The following is an 18,400-nucleotide window of genomic DNA, read 5'->3' on the forward strand; positions in this document are numbered from 1 at the left end:
AACAGCTCAGTCATAAATCAGAGTGAAGAGTGCTTGTGCAGGCACTTCATAAGCCTGTCAAAAAACAATCAGAGGTGGTATTTGGAGGATGACCTCTAAACTGCACTGCTTACCACTGCACAGTTGATTCAGCATCAAAGTTATTGAAAACACGATGATATTTTGTACTGAATAGCTACTTCCTGAGGCATTTGTAATGAATTGTGGTCCATTGAAAGTGAGGAGAATTGTTTTTGGAAGGTTGCTTTGAAATTATACAGACCTGGAGAGCTCTTTAGAGAAAAGCTCCATTCTGACTGTGAACTTAGTCATCTGAAGAAAAATCCTCTGAATACAGAATAAAAGCATCTATTCAGCATTTTATGCAGCCCAGTGATGGGTCTAAAACGACAGCAAGCAGTCTGAGAATTTGTTTCCTCTTTATATCATTGATGTTTTCGGGACAGCAGTGTTGGTTTGTCTGTCAGTTGGTCAGTCAGTCTTTGGCAGCACTACAGACATTCATGGTCCCCAGAGGAATGACTCTGGAGATCCCCTGATTTTTCATCTGCCCCCACTGCCAGTGAAATATCTCAGAATCTACACAATGGACTGGCACAACACTTCAGACAGACGTCAATGATTCCCGCCCGACTTTAAGTGAAATGTCTCATTGACTCACTCAACTATTGAATGGATTATCATCAAATGTGGTACAGACTTTCACGTCCCTTTCAGAATAATTTGTAATAACTTTAAATTTGTACAGTGTTTTTATGACTGAACACCTGCAAAAAAATGATCATCATCATCATCTCATCTGACCTTCATTTGTTCTTTGTGTAAAGTGCTAATTAGCATGCTAACATGTTAAACTTAAATTGTGAACATTACTGTACCTGCTTAAAATGATAGACACTTTAAAGTCAGCATGTTAGCACTGTCACTGTGAGCATGTTAGCATGCTCTCATTAGCATTTGGCGCTGTGCCTTAGTACAGCTTCAGAGAGCTGCTGGCACAGGTGTAGACTCTCACGTGTCATTTACACCTGGTATTATCTGATATCATGTGATCTGTGTCTGGATACATTATCTGGACAATCACATCTTGACATTTACTCCTTGTATTAATAATTAATCCTGCACTATGATCGGATCTCTGGTGGACTTGTCAACAATCCCAGTGCATCCAAGGTTATGGGAAGCAACACCATGGATGGGAGCAGAAGGAGGTGGGGTTAGGTGAAACTTAAACTTGCTGGGAGGGTTTTTTTTTCTTAAGAATGTGGTTATGGTGTATTTTGTATTACATCTGGCTGTGACCCAATCACAGTATGTTATGCATGCATGTATACCTCACCATCACCTGTGTTTTTGCTTATCCAGATACAAGTTACATGATAATGCCAAATGTAAACAGAGTCTTATCAAGGACTTTGCACATTCACTGATTAGAAAAGAGTTATTGTAAGTACTGTATGGGGAAGAGTTAAAGTATCAACCGGCCGGCCTCTGCTTTTGTGTTGCAACTTGCAGATTTGAGTGTTTATGGCTTCAGCGTTTTCTCTAAGAGAGAGAATACATTTGTTTTTTCTGTAGCAGCTTCTGGTTTTAAAGCTCATGACATGTTGTACGTACTCTGTGCATCTGTTTACACCGAGCCCTGGTATCTCATCGCCCAGTGGGCCTTTTGACTTGGCAGAAGCTGATGAGTGGGTGGTTTAGACCCCTCGGCAAAACAGGATTATCAAATATACATTACAGGCATTTCAGGCCCCAGTGTGAAAGCTTAGGCTCCTGTGTGTTAATTGCCGGCCTCACTGTGCTCTGTAATTTCATGCTTGATGTGAACATTTGTCTTTCACGCTACAAAGGAACTGGATATTTTTTTGTGTACAAATGCAAGAATGAACTAGAATGTGCTATACCAGCCAAAAGACCTTTAAACACTCCTAATTTTGCCACTTTCCTCAACACACCAGACAACCGTGTTTTTTACTGTAAACAGGGCTTTAGGGGCTTTAAAAACAATATAGACTGATTTGAAAATGGCCTGGATAATGACCCTGTTGGCTGAGGGAGTCATTTAGGGCCAAATTGCTGCTTGTGTTGGGCTTTAGTCCGTAATTAGGTCAGAATGCAAATGCTTGTATTGTGATGTTGGCCCAGGAGGACTCGCACAGCTCCAGCCTCAGTGTTTAGAGTGTATCCATGTGTGTCAGAGTGATTCATTGAGCCCCTCCAGCACTGCTGAGCTGCGAAGAGTGAGAGAGCACCGGGGGCCGAGCTCATTCACAACCTTGTGCTGTTATCAAAACATGTTTATTGCACTGTAATGTGGCGCCCCGTTTATGCAGCATTTAGCCGTGTGAAATTGTTGCTGCTGGATGCTGCTGCAGGCCTGTGGTGGAGGGAGGTGTGCAGGTTCAAGGGAGTCTTGACCTCAGGCTCACCCTCTAACCTTCCACGCACCTACATAAACTCATTCTCCCTCTATTTCTTCCTCTTGCTTTTTCCTTATTCCCTCCGCCTACTTCTAACCACCTCCTCCCCTCGTTGCCTCTACCTTACCTTTCTCTTTTATTGATCATCAGTTGATGTTGGGAGGAGAGAGGGGGTGTAATTAAGGAGCCAGACTGGTCTGTCAATTCTGCTCAGCACTGCATGGAGAGCACCAGACCAGGCGATGGCCCTAATAGGGCTTCATACTGTAAACAACACGCACACCTGGACAGCAGCAGGCCCCAGGGAGAAACAGGAGAGAGCTGCTGTCGACAAGTTAGCGCTGATAAAGAGAGGGAGTTTATCACCACAGATATAGTGGGTGAGCATGGAGGCAGAACCAGACAAAGAAAGAAAGTGATGGATTGTCTTGTGTGCTTCTCCCGTGTTGTAATTAAATGAAAAACAGATGTTAGATATCAGTTATTTAGCTCTTTGTGTTAATTGAATGAGGTGTTTTGAAGTGAATTTTCCATGTCACATTAAAATCAAATCACAATGCAGAAAACAAAGTGAATATATACAGTATACTGCATACTGACGCCAAGGCACTGTCTTTAGGTTTTATGAGTTGGTGTGAAGGTTTTTTCTTTTTTTGAATTAAAAAAAAAAAAAATGACCATGGGCATTGACTTTCTCTTATGTATATATGTATTAATAAAATACATATCTAAGACTAAATTATGTGAAAAAAAACATTCTGTTCATCATCACCATGGCTGTCAATGTATGACTTTATTATCATATTTCATAGCAGCCAGCCAACCTATACTAATGTGTAGTCTACAAAAATGCTCTCCCTCCTCTCACTGCCTCAGAGTATCTGCAGGTCTTTCTGTTATAACACCTGACAGAGCAGCAGCACCTCATGTAGTTATTCTCTCATCACGTATTAGTCATGGATCACTTTTCTTCAGAATGATTTCAGCCAGAAGGACTCGAGGCTCTGTGTTGTCAAATTCCTCTTTTAACTCTTTGGTAACATTTTTGTGAATAAAAGTTTTCCACAGGAAACCTAATTTCAATCAGGAGAGACTCATATGACAAACAAAAGAGGATGAGAAATATAAAATAAAATGGAATTGATTGTGAACAGGAGGAATAGACTTTGGTGCTTAGAGGAAGTAGATCACCATGGAAAGCCGTCCTTCCAATTAGAGGAAACTTCCCCTTAGATACTGGTGGTGGGGATGAGGAATGGGAACATCTTCATCAGAGGGAAACTTCTGATCGGACGGTTTGATCGCAGCTGGTCAGACATCCACAGGTGAGGTGGTGAAGGGGTGGAGGTGGGTCGATGAAATGACAGCTGACTCACAGCAGAGAGAGAGAGAGAATACTTTTGAATTTTGACGGCTTACAAGCGATTGGCTAAAGGCCAGTGTGTCAGGTTGTGATTGGATGAAGGCGAGAATGAGCTGGAGTTTAGTGATAGCGGGAAATGTGTTTGTGACTTAGAAGGGATGCACAAGGAGACAGTCCACCAGATCATGCATGTCCTCATGCAGACGTGGTATTCGCCAGACTGAAATGAGCAATTTATGACAAGTTTTGGTGAATTCGACTTGGAACAGTTGTGCAAACAAACCTCACAGAAAAAAGTGTGATAAGAAAATGCTCCTGCATGAGGCCCAGGCTGTATTGGCCTTCTCTGAATGTCTTTGTTCCTTATTATTTTGGTATTTTCCTGTGTGTGTGTGTGTGTGTGTGTGTGTAGGTTTGTCTTTGCTTGGGCATGTATGCATTGTGGTCCATGCATGTGTGGCACAGGAAGAAGCCCTGTGTGCATACTCCTGCTCACTTATGCTCTGTCTCTGTCTCCGTGTTGGGCCAACGCTGATCTGAGGCTTTAATCGATAAAACTATCAAAACATCTCCGCCGCTGCCCTCTTGTTGACTCTGCGTGTCTCTTGTCTCTCCTCCAGAGAAATTCAGTATGCTGTCAGCATTGATCGCTCCCTTCAAGTACATAAGCCCTGGGACCAGCAGTACAGAGGACGAGGACAGTTTAAGTAAGCTGCTGCCTCTTTTCTTTCTCTCCATCAGCATGCTGCGCTAACTCCCTCAGTGGCAGGCCTAATATGGAAATGATCTCTCTGTCACCCACATAATTAATTATTTGGGAAATGGGCTATTTGATTACGCACGGGTGTCAGCTCATGTGTTAAAATCTGTATTATCTTATAAAAGTCACCTATTAAATCTTAAATTTGAGAGTTTGTGATAAATAAGTCATTAGACAGGTACGTGCACGACTGTGTACACATCAGCCAGAGCTGCAATCTGCTTCAGCCCACCAGCACTTGATTCCAGCCTCCCTTTTCACCATTAACATTTTTGTGGCGAGATCTGAACACCCTATTTTTGTTCATTTTCCCATCACAAATGCAACACGCCACCACTTCCCCCGTAACTAGGTTTGAAGAGCGTATCGCAGCTGTTCAGACTTTGCTCTTGCGGAGGATAGAAGTGTGAAATAAAGCGAGCTGCAGACGGTTCTCTCATCCTTACTCGGAGCGTCTGCCACTCCATGCGATCCCCACCCCCATTACAAATAGGATTGATGCTTTGTGTCGGCCACGGGGACCAATGTCTCCCACTTACGAAACAGATTCAGAACCAATTTGGAGGCAGATTACAGAATGATTTGGCAGATAACATCACCATTTTTAGGGGATTTGTATTTGGAATTTAAAACACTTAAATATGATAGAGCCCTGTGGTATGAAGTGGGCCCAGCTCAGGAAGGTGATTGTAGATTTGTTCATTACCATTTCATTGTGTATCAAGTGGCTCAATCTGCCTTGTGAGATTTTCCTTGATTCCTTTTGTTCAGCCAGGAAAAATCTGTGTCACATTATAATGAATGCTTTTTTCCCCTCATTGTGTTTTGAGTATCACACTGAATTACACTGTTTCTATTTTGCTGTTTTCATATCAGGTACTAGCAGCGCAGAGGTGAAGGAAAACCGTAACGTCGGTAACCTAGAGGATCGCAGCATAGGATCTGCAGAGTGCCAGACGCTCTTCTGCTCCGACTCTACAAGAGGCAGCAGCTCTGCTCTGAAGAGGAAACGGCCACTGGAGGAGGACAACAAGGGGCACTTGTGTCAACTCCGCCTGATCTATAAGAAACTGTCCTGGTCTGAGGCTCCAAAGAATGCTTTGGTGCAGCTGAATGAGCTCCGGCCAGGCCTGCAGTACCGCATGGTGTCTCAGACCGGCCCGGTGCACGCTCCTGTCTTCTCCATTGCTGTGGAGGTGAACGGGCTGACGTTTGAGGGCACAGGCCCCACAAAGAAGAAAGCTAAGATGAGGGCTGCTGAGCTGGCCCTCAAGTCCTTCATCCAGTTCCCCAATGCTCCTCAGGCCCACCTCGCCATGGGAAACATCTCCAACCCTTCGGCCGACTTCACCTCAGACCAGGCGGACATCCCTGACACACTCTTTAAGGAATTTGAGCCCTCGCCATGCTCCGATGGCCTCTCGCTCTGCAGCTCTGCAGCTGAGAGCAAGCTTCTATCGAGCGAGCTACTGAGACATGGACGGTTGCTCCGTCACACCTTGGACCTGATGGTGCAGGCTCAGCAGAGGCTGGGTGGGATTGTTTCAGAGCCCGAGGCTCCCAAGAGCCCTGTGGCGTTGCTAAATGAGCTCCGGCCAGGCCTGCGCTACGCTTGCCTTTCAGAGCAAACCGAAGGCCGACGGCTGCGTAGCTTTGTGATGGCGGTGCGTGTTGACGGGCGGATATTTGAGGGCTGCGGTCGCAGCAAGAAGCTGGCCAAGACCCAGGCAGCCCAGTATGCTCTTCAGGCCCTCTTCAACATCAGGACAGCCCCTGAGGGGAGGACAGGCCTCAAAGCCAGCAGGAAGAGTTGTCCTCATTTACCCCAGGTGAGTACAGACACATCCCCAGCGCCTGTCTTCTGCTGAGCTTCTTTGGCAGCCACTCCACTTCCTACAGGGGCCTGTAATGACCAAAACAGCAGGCGTGCAGCGAAAAGCCAAACACCTTCCAACAAGTAATTAAGGAGGGAAGGAGATAGGAGCTAACAGAGTGGGGATGGAAGGGATGGAAGGAGAACTAGTGGCAGCACTGATAAAGAGATGTGAAAGCAAGCTGACATTTACCCTTTTCAAAAAACAGTGCATGTAGTGAAAATATAAAACACAGATTTGTGTCTGGGTGAACTTGTGTGTGTTGCCTGGGTATCGAGTAAACAATATCTGTTTGTTGGTCTATTTAAACAGAAAAGCATGTAAATGAAGCTAATTATTATCCTTGTGCCTCTAACATAAGAGAATTCTGCATCACAACCCAAATGAGTTTTTTTTCAGTCTTATATGTTTGTCGAGCAGTAATTGGGAGAGTTTTGTAATTTTGCAAAATCTCCTGTTTCCTCATGTGTGGCATCACAGTGTCTACAAACATTAATTCAATCTGTTGCCCAAAGGAGATAGAAAAGCAAAGAGCATACCGACAAACAAACCGCCCAATCCCATGCTCATTTACTCAAATATGTAAATAGCAATCAGAGCGAGGAAACTAGTTTTTGAGAAACTTGTGGAAATTGGAGAGCCTAAAGACACAGTGGCTGGATTGGCTGGCACTTGTTGACAGCCATTTCAAACTTCATTTCAGCTGCAGAATTTCATCTAATGTAAAACTGCCCTGAGTAGATAGTCACACTGATTTTTGTTGTTTACTATTGTTTGCACAGAGAACAACTGCCGCCCAGGTCGCTGCCATACCAGCCGCTGAAAGTGCAACTTAACATTTTCCTTCCTCAGTCCTATTACAGCACAAAAAAACATGTAAAGCACTACACTCTTCAAGTCCTAAATCGAAAAATTAAGCCATTCACATCCTTTCCCCAAAGTCTTTCCTTGAAGCCTTGTGTCACTATCCTGTGCTCCTGTGCCTCCTTTTAGGGTATCTGTCGTATTAACATTCTTTTCCAACCTTGAAGAAATAAACTGGCGAGAGTGTCCTTCCCCTGAGCACGACATCAACCCAACAAACCTGCACATGTTTGCCTGGGAGAAACTTTTTCTTTTTCTCCCCGCTGCCACGGTGTCTAAAAGGATTTTAAGAGGATTTGCTGCACCCGTTTAGTTCCAGAAAGCACTCGCTTGTGGAATTTCTTGAAAGTCAGCCGTGCTGTCTGCCAGGCTCAAGAGGCATTTTATTTTCATTGGTGAAGGACAAAAGCACATATACAATGTGCATACATGCATGTACAAAGAAACACGTGACCAGGCATGTATTTGTGAGTGTGATACATGTAAACCTGTGGTAAACCCTCCCGCTCACAGGCGCTCCGTCACTGTTCGGTCTATTTTCCGAGCACTAATTGCTCAGGCAGTGACACGTGATGCTGGGGGTAATGCAAACATTTTGGTGGTATGCCAACCTATGTGTGCCAGTTTGGCCTGTTCTCTTTCCTCAGAAACCCCTCTGGCTCCACCTGCAGCAGGATGCAGCTTCAGTGAGAAGATGTTAATGGTCCAATGCAGTGTTTAGCAAAATCCCTTCTCCTGAATTTTAGAGTTCTGACATTTTTGTAAAAAAATAAAATAAAGTTCAAGTTCAAGTTAAATTTGAAAGATATTGTGGAGTAATGGCATCCTGAGCAGAGAATGAAGTCACACCTCCTCTGTGTGTGTTGTAATCTGACTCTCTCTGTTCTTTGTTTTGGTAGCTGGTCTGGTACCATGTGCGTGTTAGTGCATGTGAGTCCCTCCTGTTAAACCGCTGGCCCTCCCCACGTTTAGAAACACACTGGCACCACCCACAGGTGAGATGGCTCAGTGCAGCATTCCAGTCAAAGACTGTGGACGCTCAAAACATCCCAAAAAGTTTTTTTACGTTTTCCCCGGTTCCGTCATTTGGACAGCTGGTCCCAGTGGATCAGTGCAGGGCTGAATTTCTTTCCCTGTGTTTACTGAGAACAGAGCCTTACGTGCTGCTGAAGGGCTCCAGCTTAACCCAGAACTGGCTTTTCCTCTCCTCCATGTGTAATTAACTTGATGCTACACAACGTTACATGTCTGTTTTCATTAGTGACAGCTACAGTAGCCATGAAAATGTTAGCTATCTTGCTATTACCCTTACTTTGAATTTGTTCAGTAAATGTTGGTATGGCTAGCTAGCTAACTGCCAGCATAGCTGTGGAACACATGACAGCAGTGCTGGGGTGATGGTTGTGGCTGGACTGTTTTTGTCGGTTCTCGTGTACACGGTTCAGTTGGGCTTCTTGTTGTGTGTTAGTGGCGGCTTTCACTGTGCTGCATAACACTTTTCCTACCTGAAGGGGGAGGGGGAGGGGGAGTGGCTGAGAAAACATTTGTTATGGTCTGTAATACTGGTGCTCTAGTGTGACATCTAGTGGCAGTGACAATCGTTTACAGAACCTTTAATTTCTTTTTATATGTTTAAGGCATTAATGCTGCTATGGTTTAAAAAAGGGAAAAGGGAAAGGGTTCTACAGCTGCAAAGCCATTATCAATTTTAGAGTTTGTTAGCAAGAATTAATGTTATTATTAGTATCTAAGTTGCTGTGACAACCTCAGAGGTGACAAAAATGAAGCAAGAGTTTTAAAAATATCTGGGATCTGAGATAAATCCAGGTTTCTTGTCAGCTGGCTGCCTAATGTTTTTGTGACCACAAGTGTTTTGCTTTTTTCCACCGCAGGAATAATGATCACAATCTTTAAAAACAAGACCCAATCAGTTCTTTAAAAAGAACAGTGAGTATGTGTGACCTCTCAGTGACTGGTTGCATATATCTGAGTGGTGAAAGAGTCAATAGAGTGATTCTCCCTGACGAACCGCTCACATAGTTTAATTTGAAAAACTCTTGCAGACCTTACATGGTAAAACTATCCAGTAGTTTCTTGCTCACTTATCTTCACGGATCACACTGTATGTCTGTTCAATACCACCATCGTATATCACAACTGCTTTTGCTGATGTACCCATGTGCATACCCTCTTTTTACACAAAATAAATGATCCTGGCAGAAATGAGTCCCTGCAGTGTTGGAGAACTCTCATACACAACTTCTTGATCGATCGGTTTACTTTGATAATGACCCACTGGGTAAACCAGCAGCTGATGTCGAACACAGGGCCAGAGGTAAAGCACAGGGTTAGGACAACACTTCGACTTCACTTTTTTAAATTAATTCAGGAACCTAAAGAAGAAGAAAAGGGAACATGGCTGAATCAATCTCCAAAATGTGTTCTTGGGCCCCTGTTGACCCCCATCATACATGACAGTCTCATGATTCCCCCCAGAGCCCAGAAACCAAACAGGTCATTAATTATTTTAATAATTTTATAAACAAAAATGAATCAGTTTTCTGTGATAATAAACTCAACATCTGTTGTTTTTAATTATTGCTCAGATAAAACAAAGCAATTTGAATATGTGAACTTGGACTTCAGGTGATAGTGCTGTGCATATTTCACTATTTTCTTGACCCAACAATTGATTATTAAAGAAAGGATATTGCATTAATAACAAAAACAATTCAACTTGACCTGAGGTCTTTCTGTTAATTAGTGAACACACAGAAAAGCAATGAAACAATTTGATAAACTGGCCTTATAATAGGTGGGGAAACCTTTTGGAGTCTCTGAGGGTCTGGGGCCACTGTGTAGTTTTCTTTGCCCCCTTGGTGATCCAGCCTTGAATGGTGGACAGGTATAAGTAAGGAGAGGAAGAGCAGGATACTGCATTAACTCAACAGAATGGAACATGAGGATGAGGAGCAGTGTTAGTTCCTCAAACTTGTGCTGAGCTCCACTGGGAAGCTGGTAAATCCAGAACCCCCTCCCCCAAATGAAATATTTAAACTTCCCTGAACTGCATGGTGCTGTATTCATCTCAGACCCTCCGGGCTCCACATACATACTAAAGACTAATATGAGCAGAGTGACAAGACAAGCATACTAGTACACGTCCTCACCTGCAATGGGCCCCTTCCTGCACTGATACAGCCTATACTTACCTCCATCCCTCCTACGCCTCATGTCTTTGGGAACTGACTTGAACAATCACACCAGAAATGAGGCAGTGGACCACAGTCTGCTTGACATTAAAGAGCTATTTATCTTCCAGCAAGGACTTGAATTTTTTATTCCTTCATTTAACCTTTATTTATCCAGGGAAATCAAGTGCGAACACATTCTGTAGAGATGTATTGCCTTACATTGACTTAATTCCACTTATTCATTCCTGAGAGATGCTCAGTACAACCACAGTCATCCGGGTTTAGCAGCTCTCCTCGTGCTATTGGGAGTGAACTGCCTTGCTCAGTAGCACATCTGCAGTAGTAGTTCAGGGAAGGGAGATATACTGAGCTGATGAGTGGATTCAGGGTAGTAACCTTAGACAGAGCCAGTTCTCGAAGGGGCTCTATGACAGTTATTGGGGTGTGGAGGGGAGCTGAATATTAACCATTATTTTATTAAAAAAAAAAAAAAAAGCAAGGCCCTACTTGGCATTGTTAGTATGCTGTAGTAAGGTCCCATATTTTACACTTTTCCTGTCTTTTACTTGAAGTGTTGATATCCATAAGAAGATATATTTGTGGTTTTAAGAACCATCTCTGTGTAGCTTTACATCTCCTCTCTCAGGCTTCACTCTGGAGCTCTAGTAACAACAGGTCAGTCAGCCAATCAGAGGAGAGGATCTGAGCCTCTGACTGATGACTGAGTGAACTAATAGAAATATAGCAGAGCAGTGAACAATGCTCTGCACAGCTAACACTAGCGTTCAGGTGCTGGAACCCAACCACCGCCCACACGATGACTTTCACCTGTGGCTTCTTCAGGTTGACTGAGTGTAATTACAAGAGCATTCATAGGTGTGAATATGGATCACAATTATCATCATCTTCATTTTGTCATTCTCCAAAGTGTTTTAAGATTTTTTTGAAAAGATAAACATATTTCAAAAGGTAGACATTATCCAAAAACATGACAGTAACATCACACATCATCAAAAATCACGGCATTATTGATATTACTTAAAGTTACAAACCTTCAACTGTTTTACACAATATTGACAAAAATAAGAGAACTCACTTCTATTTACACAACTGACGGCATGAAAAAAGTAAAATTTATTTACAGAGGTAGACTATAGGTCCTACAGCTGTCCCTCTGCTTCATTAAGTGGGGAGGGTGAATGTCAAGGGACCGAATAACTCATCTCTCAGATTTCTGGTTAAGACTTGGACAAATCAAATCCTGCAAGGTTGGACGCCTGGCTGAGAGCAGTGACTGCTTTGTTGTGACATCATAAAGTTCCAGAAGTCCTGACGGCTGGTTTTAAGGCTCAGTTTCTGAATACAGGCTGTGTGCATTTCTCTGTGGACTGAGGCTTTGATACTTTCACAGTATTAATATAGAACCTAGACCTGCTTTATAATCACAAACACATGGACATCTACCTTTATACAACATGGGACTTTTATCTAAACATTAACCATTATTATTGCCATCATATGATGTACCAGGAACATTTTCACTCCACCTCCTGTTCCAGTAATACTAATTTGTCTACCCAGTTATGTTGTGGCAACAAACATAATTACTGCCAGAATTCTGTTCAGGCCACACATTTTCAGGATTTTGAAGATCAGATAAACATGCTTTTTTGGAAAACAAAGTAAAAAAAAATAATACTAATCATAATTTTTGTTCAGTCCCTAACCTCAAGGTTACATTAGCCTCTAAACAAAACTTTTAGCCTTTTAGTCTTATTTATAGTCTATTATTATTATAGTATATTATTATTAATCAGTCAGTATGAAGTTGTTGCTGTTAAATCCAATCCAATTTGCCCTATTACAGCCTGCAAGGTGATGTGAGAAAGCGCCGGAGTAATCCTGACACCCATTTTACCAAGTGGAATGATTACCCCACTGTTCAGGCCTTGATTGGCCACTTAATCTCCCCGTGCCGTCACAACACACTGCAGTGTTGCCAAGTCAACTGAGCCTGAGACTTGTGTGCAGCAGTGGGAAGGCAGAGAGTCAGCAGGCCCACAGGGAAGGACAGTGCTGAGGTCAGTGGTCAGGACGCTGCGCTCTGCCACCTCAGATTAAGGTCCATTTGAATAGGAAAATGTGCTTGGTGGCAGAGCTGAATGAAAATTAGGGTTAATGGAGGAGAGAAAGCATGAAGACATGTGCATATCTGTCTTTTGGTTCCATGAAAGTACAACAGAATATTTTAATTTTCCATCATGCCAGCTGACATCAAGTGTGACTGCATGTTGTCCTTTAGTTTTTGTGGCTCAGTATGATTTGATTTAGTTATCTCTCAACGTGAAGCATCACAGATAGAGAAGGATACAGACTGGTCAAGTGGAGTAATTTCCCTGCCTCTGCCACGGCAAATTGAATATGATTTCAGACACGTGAAGGTGACCCCTGTCAGCGGCTGAGCCTCTCGCGGATTGTTTTCTTTGTCTAATCTCTCCCACTTCTAATCTGTCTCAATATAAACAGCTGTGACAGGCTGATCATTAATTAATATTGCCACAACAAATTAGCAACAGCCATCGCCTGGCCAGGCACCCTGTCTAAGATAGAAATCCACCAAGCCAGGGAGAGAGAGAAGGTGTGCGCAACACATTAGAGAGGGGTTGATTAACAGCTTTGGAGACCTTGCAGATAGTGTTACAGCCTCAGCCTGTGGACAGTGATGACGACACACACACACACATAGTGACAGCTACTGCAGCAGACTGTACTCACAGGATCAACAGTGATTATCACTATGCAGCTGGTGGTGCCGTGCAAATTGCCTGATGAAACATCTGCATTTATCACTTTCCATTGATTCAGTCAAATAAAATGTCTCTCTAGGTTGTCAAACGTGTTTGTCAGGATGAAGTATGTAGAAGATTTTTTTTTTTTTTATTGTCTGATAGTTTGACTGCTAATGTTTCATCAGAAAACTGCTTCAGAAAATGCTGAACATGCCCCTGTTCAGTTCAAGCAGTCCTCCACAACCTGAGCAATCACACAGCACGTTTTTTTGTTCCTCCATATGACCCAGAATAGAGTATCTCCTGAAATAGCAACCCTACAGCGGCAGACATACTGCACCTCGGTGGTCATTGCTACAATAGTACACACACACACATGGACGATACTGAATTAGTCTATATGACTATAATTACAGTCATGGCTTGATTAGGTTTAGGAAAAGACGGTGATTTGGGTTAAAATAAGTACTTCCTCAACATTAGACGATCTTTATTGTCATGGTTACAATAATAACAATGTGTTTAACTTTGTCAAACAGTCATGGATAATAGAAACAACATGAACTCCCACTTTCACATGGGAATCGAACATCCATCCACCCCAACCTCCTCCTGACGTGGACTTTGTCGCTCTATAAACTACGTCACCGCACTTTTCCCTTTGTTCCTGTCACCATTACTACAGCCACTAGATGTCGCCTAGCAACAAAACCTAACTATGGGTCACAATGAACTGCTGCACAGACGACTTACGGGCTCTTGTTTTACAGGACGGTCTCATTCATTTAGTTTCTTTTCTTATGGTTAATACAATAAATAATTGTAAATGGGTTGACACTTTTCATTACAGACTTTAAACTAAGTAGTGACAGGTTCATGAAGCCAGAACCAACATCCTGTCTCACACTGACAAATGAACACAGAATCAGTTTATGCAAAATGTGAGAGCAATCAGTCACAGGGCACAATGTCAGGCTAACAGCACTCAGTAGAGTGAATACAAAGATAATTCTGTACACGTATGTGTGTGTATGTGTCCACATGAATGTGTATAGGCCTATAACTGTAGTTTTAGCTTTATTTCTATGTCCTGCCAAACATCTGGCTCATCCCACACAGGATTACCAGCTGTCTTACAAACAATAATAAAGTTAATACATGTACAAAAACAAGAGAGCAGTTACAATATCATAGGAACTTCTATTTTCTTTCAATAATAAAAAAATAACTAGAAAAGAGCTGCTACAGTTTAGCCTGATAAAGTTTTTTCTCCAGGTAAATATTTCATATGTGAAGAGCAAACTCCGTCTCCACCCATATTTCCAAAATCTGTTTTTTTTTTCTTTTTGTCTCATAAAAAATAAATACAACTTACTTCCTATCATCCACACAGCGTATTGAACAAATCTGCTTTTTCTTCTTCAGCAGCAAGTGGTAAAATACCAGACCAAGGCACTCTTCTTAGATCAAGGATACTGATTACCATATTCTATCATCCTAAACGCAGGCAGTTATGTTTTAGTCCATATGTCCTCATCTGAATGCTCTTTACTCTGAGCAAACACAGATTCTTTGAACAGACAAGTGTTGAGCTTTTTGTTATTGAAACTGTAGGTAAATGATTCTACAACAGAGCTGAACACAGGACACAAGCCACAAGACACAATGTTTTGATATTATAACTGCTTTAAAAAATTTCGAAAAATTATCCAGATTTTTTTTTCATTAATCTGTGAAAACAGCCCCGAGAGGCTGTGAAAAAATAAAAGTACTGATATTTGGACAAAACTGCAGATTAGACAGATTAGATCAGCAATAAACCTGGATTATGTTTCATGCACCACTTGGTCCTCTTACTTCTGCTGATCTCTGACCTCTGAGCAAAAAGGAAAAATCCTTACGTCCTCATGCGCATCCATAAAGTATCTCATTACAATTTGTCACTTAGTCTGCAATAATAATGTGAGCAAAAAGCCACTGTTTGCGCCTGGACTGCCAGTCTGCCCTTTTAGCAGCCACTTACATCATCATGTGGTATTTAAAGAAAAGGCAGCATGGGAGAGTGGAGATTTGTGTGTGAAATTACCGAACAATAATGTTTCCCCGTCTGAATAGGAGCACCCTGTACATGGAAAGGTTAGAATCATCCTCAACTGTCTAATATGTATGCAAAATGTGACCTATGAGGCTGCAGGCTGTTGAATCTAATGTACCGCGTCAGCATGCAGCTTTGAGGGAAAATCCCTCAGCAGGGAGGAATTGAAATGGGGCTGGTCGCAAGTCACCTCGCATATACAGTAAAAAGCTCCTGTAATCTATCCCAAAGAAGCGTGGCACTCCTGTCTGCACCTCTGCTCGCCCTACAGTATCCTGAGTTGCTGCCACTAAGTCCTCATTGTTTGTGACAGTCCTCCATTCCTTCTTTCTCCCTCCACCTTTCCCCTCCACAGCCCCAAGCTGTGAGCCAGAGCATGGCTATAATCATTTCTGAAGAACCTCTCACACTTCATTAAAAGCATAATCAAGTTCATTACAATTTCATAGGCGTTCAGGTACCAAATGGCTTCCGATAAATCACGACTATTGGTCCTGTGTGGCTGGCATGTGTAGGTTTATCTCTGGCTCTCAGGCAGGAGAGGAAAAAAAAAAGGGGGGGGGGGGGGGGGCAGGAGGAGAGAGGAGAGGTCTGGATGTTTGGCCTTTAAATGACCTCCCTGCCTGGAGCAATGGACCATTCTGTGGTGCACGGTGAATGGAGACGTGCAGGACGCATCGCTGCTGGGAGATCAGATTGTTCATGAAGACAACATGGTGACATACAGTGAGCAGATCAACAGATGTGGCACTGAAGCCTTGTTTTAAACACACATACAGCAGCCAACAACACATGAGCTGCTTGTTTTTCTGCAGCCGTTTCCATTATAGAGTATTATCTGTAATAAACAGATAAATCAATATTCAAATTGATTTCAGTAGGTTGAAATTGAAGACACTAAGAAGAGAAAATGCAAATGAGGGAATACTAAAGTATTTTATCTGTCTTCGTCAAAGACAGATAAAATACTGTCTGTATTCGTCAAACAACAGCTGATTGAATTGGTCCCAATTTGGTTTTGAAATCAGGCTTTAATCTGTGTGGTGTTTAACATTAGTGGGCAGATATCCAACATAAGGACCCTGTACCAGATAAGTGCAGTGGATTGAGAACGTTGACCCGATGTCTGTCTTTTTGTTTTAGCCTCCTATAAAAGTTTCTTTTTTTTACTCCTAAGAGGAGCGGTAATGATGTTTCTGGTGTATCCTGTAGTGTGAATGGGAATTTGGGGCTGCTGCTGTATGACTCTGTTGAATCTACTTCTAATCTAATCTAATCTAATTCTACTTCTACTTCTCACATCCAAATCTCTTAAAGTAGTTTGTCTGGTAAAATGAAGACATCTGTTAATTTTTAAAAAATGCCTTGCTGTTATGTCACTCAGAGCAGTCACGGATTAAATGTAATCTGTTTTGTATAACAAAAGATGTGATTTGATATTTCAGAACCTTCAGGTCAAAAACACAATTGAAAATATTCATTGTGATTTATGAAGCAGTCATCAGACAAACATGACACTGGCACTAATAGAAACTACAGGAAATGTTCTGCTGAGCTCTGACCTTCATTGACCCTGTCCTCACTCATTTGCTCCTCACTGGGGGGGCTGTTTAGCATTCAGTGACTTTCAGCTAAGTAAGCCACTGATGTCTGCAGTTGTTTTGTTGACTTTTGAACTGGTCCGTTTGTTAGTTTACAAGAGCATCTTCGTGTTATCACACTTTTGTTGATGTGATCAGTGTTTCACTTCCTATAGTGTCACAGAGAGGAGAAAGAGACGAACAGGGAGTGTTAAAGAAAGATTGCATGAGTGATACACTGACCTCAGATCTTAATTAATCTGGGTTTGTTTCAACTATCAGTCCCTAAAGTTTGAACTGACTGTGAGGTGAAACTTTGGTACATTGTTCATTTGTAATATTTACTGTTGTGTTTTCATGGGGTGAGACAAGCAGATGAGGGGGGAGGGAAATGAGGAAAAACCTGTGTCAGTTGAGGCAACGTGTTGCTTTTTTTCTTCACACAGATGTGAAGTCACAAACATCATATTTAGGAATCATATTTTTGGTGACACATTTCTTAATGTTGTAGCAGCTTGCCTTTTGATCATCCAGCTTCTGCAATTAGTCTGCAGACAAGGTGTTGATGTTTCAAAGCCTCCTGAATTTATTACAAACATCCGAGCTGCTGATTGTTGTTTTGGGTTTTCCCAGAATAATAATCATCCATGAACCCTTTTATCATGTCCTCAGAACAAAATGTCCAAAATATCAGCAATGTTCTGCTACGCAAACATGGACAAAGACACAGACACAGACACACATCCCCTGACACTGACTGTCCCTCTCCACCTACTCACATGCCTCGCTGATCACCTGGACCCACTGGGCCCCCCATATCTCTGTAGATGTTTCCCCGAGAGGTCACCCCCTTCAGTTCCAAAGCTGAGGCAACGTGTCTCACAGTGTTAATATGCTCTGCTTGAGTGAAATATGAGCCGGGATGTTTTTCTGCATCACAACATCTAAAGCAGTGGTTTCCCACCTGTTGGCTCGGGCCCACTGATGGGCATGCTCGTGGACAGAAAAATCATTTGCAAAACAGTACAATTTTGGTGAAAAGGTGTAATAATGTAAAAAAAAATTTAAAACTGTATATTTAAATGATTTAAAACAAAATGATCTTTATAAACACTGAAGGCACATATAATTACTTCTAATGACAAGTTTCTTTACTTTTGTAGCCATGCAGAAAAGACACTGTGTTCTCAAATACCCAGAGAAATCTACTTCATTTATTTCCATGGTTCCCTCCACTGCTCCAAACATTTTACCGTGAGCCCAGCACTTCAAGGAGGACGCTTCAGAAACTGTTAGAAACACTTAGACGCCTTATTTTCTGAATGGTTATGTCTGTAGTTCTCACTTAATGTGGCCGAATGGGGGCCCTCAAGCTCACACCCTGTCAGTCTGCTTCATTATTGTGGATCTGTGATGTTTAACCGGGTCATCGGTGACCTCATCACGTTAGCAAGAAGC

The 18,400-nt window shown here is 42.4% G+C and overlaps 1 protein-coding gene across 3 annotated transcripts in view; it reads left to right on the top strand.

Moving 5' to 3' along the window:
* adarb2 (adenosine deaminase RNA specific B2 (inactive)) overlaps positions 1–18,400 on the top strand; it is a 192,844-nt gene that overhangs the window by 114,411 nt on the left and 60,033 nt on the right. For all 3 annotated transcript variants that reach the window (XM_071485715.1, XM_071485716.1, XM_071485717.1), the window contains exons 2-3: positions 4,407–4,493; positions 5,423–6,375. In XM_071485715.1, coding sequence (XP_071341816.1) covers positions 4,407–4,493; positions 5,423–6,375 — 1,040 coding nt within the window. The remainder of the gene's footprint in view (positions 1–4,406; positions 4,494–5,422; positions 6,376–18,400) is intronic.

This window comes from Trachinotus anak, unplaced genomic scaffold (assembly GCF_046630095.1).
Source record: "Trachinotus anak isolate AG129_WGS33_773 ecotype Australia unplaced genomic scaffold, CSIRO_AGI_Tana_v1 ptg000009l, whole genome shotgun sequence".
In the NCBI taxonomy this organism is placed as follows: domain Eukaryota; kingdom Metazoa; phylum Chordata; class Actinopteri; order Carangiformes; family Carangidae; genus Trachinotus; species Trachinotus anak.